Raw genomic sequence first — 8698 nt, 5'->3', positions numbered from 1 at the left:
GATAAAATAATGGAATACTTTATTTGAATTTCATATGACGAGGGCTATCGGTGCTAGCCGTCGTTAATTTAGCACCCACCACCAACTCTTGAGCTACTCTTTTACCTATGAATAGTGGAATTGATCGTCACATTATAACTCCCCGTTCCTAATTTTGAACTTACAGTGTTTTTTTTTTTTTTGGCCTGACGAAACATAAACTGTCATTCACAGTTTAGCCACGCAGTTATTAGGCCATGGCCTGTTCTTCTCCTTCTAAATTGTTTTGCATAAAATGAAACAAAGGGAATAGTTGGTCTTGTAATTTCGTTTCTAATTTCATTCTACTTTGAAACTGATAGATCTATTGCAGGCTTTCCTTGAATCTTTACAGTTATTTCCTGAGTTTCCCTAACCCTATCCCTGTACTGTGCATCACATGTGAGTCACAGAACATAATGTTAAAGCGCCTGAATATCGTATATGATGTACAACTACGTTTATTTGATATGCAGCTGATGCTTGTGAACATGGCAATAGGAAATGGTTGTTTTGGTTCAACAAATGAGTTTCTAAGAAAGCTTCATATGAGAATCACATGTGACGCTCAAAGCGCATGTGAATGATGACAGGTTAAGATACACTCAAGAGAAAATGTAAACCTAGGATTTTTAGTTGATAAAAGTGTCTACTCCGCTGTCTTTCAATAATACTAGAAGGATATGCTTCATTCATACCTACTTGGGTAAATAATCAGATAAGTGTATCAAATGACCTAAATGACATCAAATGACCTAAAACAAGGAAAGGGTTAAATAAATTGTTTTCTGAAGCTTTAATTAGTAGTTATGGAAGAGAGATCTTACATGAATAACTTTTCAGAAGAACGAGTGTAACAACTGTAGTTTCGCACATATAATAAAGTCATCTTAGTTTAATTCTAGGAATAATGTAAATTAAGAAAGGTCGTAAATTTTCAGAGATTCTTCAAACAGAATTCGTCAGTTTAAATGCTTTAAAGTTTGTTTGTTTGTTTTGAATTTCGCGCAAAGCTACATGAGTGCTATCTGCGCTAGCCGTCCCTAATTTAGCAGTGTAAGACTAGAGGGAAGGCAGCTAGTCATCATCACCCACCGCCAACTCTTGGGCTACTCTTTTAATAACGAATAGTGGGATTGACCGTCACATTATAACGCCCCCACGGCTGAAAGGGCGAGCATGTTTGGTGTGACGGGGATTCGAACCCGCGACCCTCAGATTGCGAGTCGAGTGCCCTAACCACCTGGCATTCTGTACAGCCAAATGTTTCTTTAGTTGTTTTGATAAATTATGTTTAAAATTAGATTTTTCTAAATCAAAATAAACAAATTTCGTTCTTTTCACCACATTTGTAAACAATGGCATTTATAAGAATAATTTACGGTGTTATTTCTTAATTCTATAAAAGAGTTTACGAACTATGAATTCGCGATTAAAGGTAATTTGGAATTTTCAGTCTCTCTCTATATAACTTAAAAGTTTCACAGTAATGCGTAAAATAATGCAGACTTTTGATGTAGAATGTTTACACCAACATTCCTTTAGAAGAAGCGACGGGTTGTAGCAGGTTAATATTTTATTCGTCTAATATTCACACTGTCCTATTAGATACTTTTTTTTTTGTAAGTTAGCGTAGTCAGCACTGAAGGAATCGTACATTGTGTTTAATGGGTTAACTTATGATTAACTCATTTATTTGTTTTAGCGCAAAACAAATAGGATATCTGCGCTCTGTCCACCAGAAGGAAATCGAAACCTAAATTTTAGCGTTTTAAATCCATAAGATTATCGCTGACTCCCTGAAGAACTTTATGATCAAAGTGGTGGAGGTAACTTATTGGATTTAAATTTACTTTGTTATTGTAACGGATTTATTATTATATATATTTATTTTAATATCAACGTTTGTTTAGATTAAGTTTATATTTAGAAATACGCATAGTTTATAGTGTTAAATATGTATTGCGAAACTCCCGCCTATTCTCTAAAGTTGAAGAAGAGTCTCGAGTGTAAGAATCAACAATATATGTGTATACGTAAACACAAGCGTAGCTTTGTATTGTTACGTATTCTGAATTTTCGAGAATCTCTCCACACGCCTATAAATATAACCAACGTGACGCACCTAAAAAAAGAGTATCTATTATTGGTTTGCTATAGTTGGTGTGCTATAAAGTTTGGAAGCTATAACTATGATTGTTATAACGCTTATTAATCGGAAAACTTAAGTTACTTGACCAGGAACGTTTATAAATTTCGAACACTACAAACCATTTAACTTCGGTGGATTCACATCGGACATTAGTACTTTTACGAAAATATTACGTAATCTCACCGGTAGGAAAAATTTTGGCGTATGATCACATCGGGGACAGCGCTGGCTCTTCCTGATGAAGTGGCCGAGGTGATCTCGACGAAAAACTGAGGGGACTGCACTCTATATCTTCTGGGCACACATACTGAAGTACTTAGGAAGCGAACTAGCTTTAACAGTAAACATTGTTCTTTGGGTTTGAGAGTGAGGCTAAAGGGGAGACTAAAGCACATTTTGGGGTAGCTTCAGTCCCAGCAATCCTCCCCTTACCGTCGCTCCTGTATCACATAGTGTTTTACATGATTTGTTACCTAAATTTGACCGATCAAAAAGTGCAAACGAAAAAAACACACAATGTGCAATATTATCTAACATATATTGACCTAGGTATTTCTTTTGAATCGTTTGTGATATTGTGAAACTCGCACTGGATGTTTTTCTAATAAAGAATCACTTTTAAAGAAATTATTAACAAAACAAAAATTAGCTATAGATTAATAAATACTAAGCATTAGAATACTGGAGTAAGCACTTTATATGGACTTGAATACTTTTTTTGTTGTTGTTAAAGTTGTTATTCTTGTGTTTATATAAGCAAGAAAAACATGGCATACAACTAAATTGAAATACAGTTTCAAAACAAAGCGTAACAATAAATTCAAAACGAAAACTATACAGTATAAAATTATTTCATGTTAAGATGCCATGTAAAGCTAATTAGTTGGTTTCAGGCTCGTGCAGGTGAATATGTATTCCCTACCCAATTAGTGAGGAGAACATTGTTGTTTAGGATAAATATCGGCGAGTGACAAAGTTAGATGTATGACAAACGTTCAGCATCCAATAAATAAGTTTTTAGATCATCTTGGTAAACAGCTGAATAGTAAGCCGACAATAAAAACAACCCGGTCATCAGTTGTTTTTTGGAATATTTTTCGCCTGAGGACCAAACTGCTTATTTTACATGGTCTTATATAACTTTCCAACTAAGAAAAAAATATGAAACCTTGCCTAGACAAAATTGTTGTTCCCCCGACCACTTGTGATTCGATTGGCAGGTTCTGTTTGATGATCCAATCTCGCTGTGACCGGCCTTGCACGAGAATTGAACAGTATCTCCTAAGTTGTAGGAGTTACCCGATTTAAATCCATTGATTGGCACGCCAGGATCAGGACAATAATAGCCTGAAAAAATGAAATAAATATGAGGTATTTTAATGAAGTAAGTGTAAAAACACTCAACTCTGACTCATTCATTTCAAATTATCTTTTTTCTTCTCACGACTATCAGTCTTAGCCTTTATATGTTAATTGCTAATCATTCCTGGATAAGGATACATATAACCAACTAACTTTATAGATATAAGTGTTGCGATACTAAACATTTAAAATTTATCCTACTATTTTCTAATATACTTTAAACTCAAGAATCTATACAAAATAAAACTGGCTATAAAAGAAATTATACTAATACTCCAACATAAATAGTGTACTCATAGCAATAAAGGTGACGATGATATATTTTCTTGACTCTCAAAAGTAAATTTCTTGTTTGTTTTTAAGCACCAAGTTACGCTGTGCCCATTGCAAGGATCGAACCATGAAATTTAACATTATAAATTCTCAAGCTTATCGTTGAGCCGCCTATGAGCTCTCAAATGAAGGAGTGTTGTAATTTATCAAATATTTTTCAATATATCCTTAAAGATTATGGATTGAGTATATAACGTCATAAGTTAATATTTTAGGATTTCAAAATCATATAATTAAAAAAGAAGTTATTTATTCTCGTAAGTCACATGCCAGAAATCTATCATATGTTAAAAAGCATTTAGTGTAGAGCGTACACACTTTTAAGTCTTTTAAGCTTACTTCAGAATTAAAGACACGTGCTTTGAATTCAACGTTCTTCTCTTCATGTACGGATATTAAGAAGTGTCTTTAGAAAATGTTTATATTTCACAAAGTTTGACCTGAATTAATTCAAAAATATAATAGCAACAACTTTTACAGTAGGCAAATTCTTATTTTAATAGTTACAGCATTTCGTCCCTAGTATAGAGTCATCATCAGGTAATATTTACTCTTACCTGATGATGATTCGACACTGTGACTCGAAACGTTGTAATAATTAAAATCAGAAGTTACTCTAAAAGTTGCTGCTATTGTATTTTTGAATTAATTGTTCACCTTAGAAAGTTCCTCACTAAACATTAAATTTTGAGGTAGATTAAAAATGGAAAGAGAAAACGAATAAAAAAGATTGATCGAAAAATACTCTAAAAAGAATGTTTTTATTTCGTTTCTGGATCGTTTAAAGTACTTCTGCCTTGACCTTGCAATTGTTTAAAAGAAAAATCTCTCAAACAATTAATAAAAGACAAACGTTGAATAGTCACACGTAGTAAGCTTTTTTATTCCACAATAATGTTTAGTTACTTACGTGAGTGATCACAAGTAGCAAGTCTTCCACTCCATCTTCCATTTCCTAAACAAATTCTTTCTTCTGATCCTAAAATTCTATAATCCGAAAAACATGAAAATGTCACTCTGTCTCCAATGTTAAATGGACCAGCTCCCTGTCTTTGTCCATTTTCTGGGATTCCTGGGTCAGGGCAAGTTATAACTAAAAGAACAAAGTTGCTTTAGCCTAACTTCCTTCAGTTGTTGATATTTTTCATATAAACTGTACTTTTAGTGCCAGATACTACGGAAATAACACTTAACTTTAAAAATCATTTATATCAGTTATAATTAGAAAAAACTTAACTTACGCACTTTTGAAGTTTACCATGTGAAGCCGCAGAATACTTAAATAAAAGCCATGTGAAGCCGCAAAATACTTAAATAAAAGCCATGTGAAGCCGCAAAATACTTAAATAAAAGCCATGTGAAGCCGCAGAATACTTCAATAAAAGCCATGTGAAGCCGCAGAATACTTAAATAAAAGGAATGATAACTAGATCGAAAGAAAAATGCACGTTTCCATATTTTTCTTAATTGTATGTAACAATTAAAGTATTAAGTCTGTCAGAGATATCACTCAGGGTAAAAAGTAAGTCATTTTTCTTTCGTTCTTCATTATTTCTCATTTTAACTTTCACAATAAAGGAGAATGAAGAAAATGGAATTACCTTCTGATTTACTCAAAGAAACTTCATAAGTTATTTTATTTTACCCTCTGTGATACATAAAAATGTATATGACGTTAATGATTTAAAGAAATCATTACATATATAAATATCAAGCTAATTACTTTAATTCAAATTAAGTCATGAGTAAACAAAATTATCAGGATTAGAAAAGGTTTCATCAGTAAATATAGAAACTATTAGTGTAACTATTTGGATTGGAAAAGGTTTCATCAGTAAACATAGAAACTATTAGTGTAACTATTAGGATGAGAAAAGGTTTCATCAGTAAACATAGAAACTCTATTAGTGTAATTATTCGGATTGGAAAAGGTTTCATCAGTAAACATAGAAACTCTATTTGTGTAATTATTCGGATTGGAAAAGGTTTCATCAGTAAACATAGAAACTTTATTAGTGTAACTACTCGGATTGGAAAAGGTTTCATCAGTAAACTTAGAAACTATTAGTGTAACTATTAGGATTAGAAAAGGTTTCATCAGTAAACATAGAAAGTATTAGTGTAACTATTCGGATTGGAAAAGGTTTCATCAGTAAACATAGAAACTATTAGTGTAACTATTAGGATTAGAAAAGGTTTCATCAGTAAACATAGAAACTATTAGTGTAACTATTAGGATTAGAAAAGGTTTTATCAGTAAACATAGAAACTATTAGTGTAACTACTATTAATTTTACTTACGTTGACATGTTGGTAAATCACTGGACCAACCTAGGTAAGTACACTTTATCCATGAACTCCCAATAAGACGATAGTTTGGATCGCAAATGAAATTTAGATTAAAGCCATCAGAGACTACAGTTAGGTTGGTATCCTCAGTCTCAACAATTCTTCCGTTTTCCAGGTATTGTGGTACCTTGCACGAAGTTACTATAAAACCACGAAACGTAAGTTAAGTATAGAAATTGTGGATTAAGAAAGTAAAAATCAAAGATTAGTCAATGTTTAAGTGAGCTTCACATAACTGTGCATTCTTTGAAGAGATAAGTCACAGACTAAAATTTGGATGTTAAATAACATTGTATTCTTACATTTTGTCTACTGTATACTTTGAATTACTAACTCTATACGTATGTTTGTCAAAAAACATTCCACAAAAAACGAAAGATATCAAAAAATTGTATGTATTGTATCGACAACAATTCTGGTCACTTGCTCCGTAAAAACTGGAGTTACACATACCTCCACATACAGGAAACGGAGAATCCCACTCTCCATTGTCTTTGCAATATAAATATTCGGAACCGGACAACAAGCTGTATCCAGTATCACAGTAGGATTCGAATTCATCATCAGGTAAATAGTAATCTCCTTCTTTCCAAGGCTTCATAACTACCTTAGGTATATCCGGTGGAAAAGGACAGGTTGTTGCATTAAGAGCTAAAATACATTTAACCACAAAATCATATATTAGTTAGTCTAGAAGGAACTCAGCATCTTTAAAACATTTAAGTAAGTAGGTACAAGGCCATAGACATTTACATAAGTAGGTACAAGGCCATTTACGCTAACAGAGAAACTTTCTCAGGTCTAAAAGGTCAATTCCTAGCAAAACTAAATTTGCTTCAAGCTGCTTTGAAAGTCCTAAAATAGATTATGAAGTCATGAAACCGGTCCGATTTGATTACGATAAAGACTAACTATTTATGAAGTGAAAGGATTTTTATAAGTGTGTAACAGAAGTAAGAGTTAAAAGCACAAAATCAAATGGCGAACGTGAGTGTCTATTTCTATTTTATAATGATTCACAAGATTGACTGCTTTTTTCTACCCTCTTCTCCACCCATTTATTTTTCAAACTGAGAATAGTTTAATTTTTATCAAAATATTAGGTGAGATAACATTAATGTTTAGTGTGGTTTCAGGCACACCAAGAGCGAGTGATTAGAAATGTAATTATTTTAAGTCCGTAAATATGAAGAACAATCAGTGATAATGGATTCAATGCTGACTAATATGGCCTTGTACCTACTTACGTAAATGTCTATGGCCTTGTACCTACTTATGTAAATGTCTATGGCCTTGTACCTACTTATGTAAATGTCTATGGCCTTGTATCTACTTACGTAAATGTTTATGGCCTTGTACCTACTTACGTAAATGTCTATGGCCTTGTACCTACTTATGTAAATGTCTATGGCCTTGTACCTACTTATGTAAATGTCTATGGCCTTGTATCTACTTACGTAAATGTCTATGGCCTTGTACCTACTTACGTTTAATTCCGGAAATAGGAATATAACTTCGGAACCCAGCTATTCAGGTCTTGTTTATAAAAGTAATATATTTTGTTTTTAGTTAAACACGTATGTTTTTGTTTTTTGCTGTTGTTTTTGTAGACACAATGCTTGCACTAGAATTTGTACCAGAAAAAAATCAAACACAACATAGACATAAATGAAAATGAAAACCCAGAGCACGAAACATAAAGCAAGAAATAACATACACACAAACAAATATTACTTTGGTATGTTTTTTGATGTATGGTAAAACCATACAATAAAAGCAGATCTCTTAACACGGTTTATTGTGTCAGTAGTAAATGTCCAAACGCACCTTATCACTACAGCTTCCCCCCCTTAAATATCATTATGAAAAAAAAAAAACAAGTAATCTTATACTAGTATAAACTTCATATTAAAACTTTAATGTACGCTCATCTAACCATTTATAGACTGTTATGATGGGCCATGTGGCATTAATGACGATGAATTACAAAAACCACGATTTAATTGATGATATAAAAATCGATTTTTCATTGATGCTGGTTCTCTCTTCTAAAGGGTGATAATAGGTTAATTAGTTAACCGTAACTGTTCAGACTTCAAAACATGGGCTCGCCTAATACCAGAATGTAGATTAGTGTATCTTTTCAGACTTCAAAACATGGGCTCGCCTAATTCCAGAATGTAGATTAGTGTATCTTTTCAGACTTCAAAACATGGGCTCGCCTAATTCCAGAATGTAGATTAGTGTATCTTTTCAGACTTCAAAACATGGGCTCGCCTAATTCCAGAATGTAGATCAGTGTATCTTTTCGGACTTCAAAACATGGGCTAGCTTAATTCTGGAATGTAGATAAACGTAACTGTTCAGACTTCCTAAAATGGGCTAAGCTAATTCTAGAACTTATATCAATGCAACTGTTCTAGAAGTTTTTCTAAGCTGGGCTAAGCTAATTCTAGAACTTATATCAATGCAACTGTTCTAGAA

The 8698-nt window shown here is 32.9% G+C and overlaps 1 protein-coding gene across 1 annotated transcript in view; it reads right to left on the bottom strand.

Annotated features, from left to right (window-relative positions):
• The window catches only part of LOC106464946 (complement factor B-like), a 58403-nt gene that overhangs the window by 20581 nt on the left and 29124 nt on the right, over nt 1–8698 (bottom strand). Inside the window, exons 6-9 of the mRNA XM_022392762.1 lie at nt 6668–6865; nt 6167–6355; nt 4776–4958; nt 3344–3517 (exon numbers count right to left, since the gene is read on the bottom strand). Coding sequence (XP_022248470.1) covers nt 3344–3517; nt 4776–4958; nt 6167–6355; nt 6668–6865 — 744 coding nt within the window. The remainder of the gene's footprint in view (nt 1–3343; nt 3518–4775; nt 4959–6166; nt 6356–6667; nt 6866–8698) is intronic.

Source organism: Limulus polyphemus, unplaced genomic scaffold, assembly GCF_000517525.1.
Source record: "Limulus polyphemus unplaced genomic scaffold, Limulus_polyphemus-2.1.2 Scaffold1791, whole genome shotgun sequence".
Taxonomy (NCBI): Eukaryota; Metazoa; Arthropoda; class Merostomata; order Xiphosura; family Limulidae; genus Limulus; species Limulus polyphemus.
Note: the sequence above shows the minus strand (reverse complement) of the source record. Positions and strands in the feature narration are given on the sequence as shown.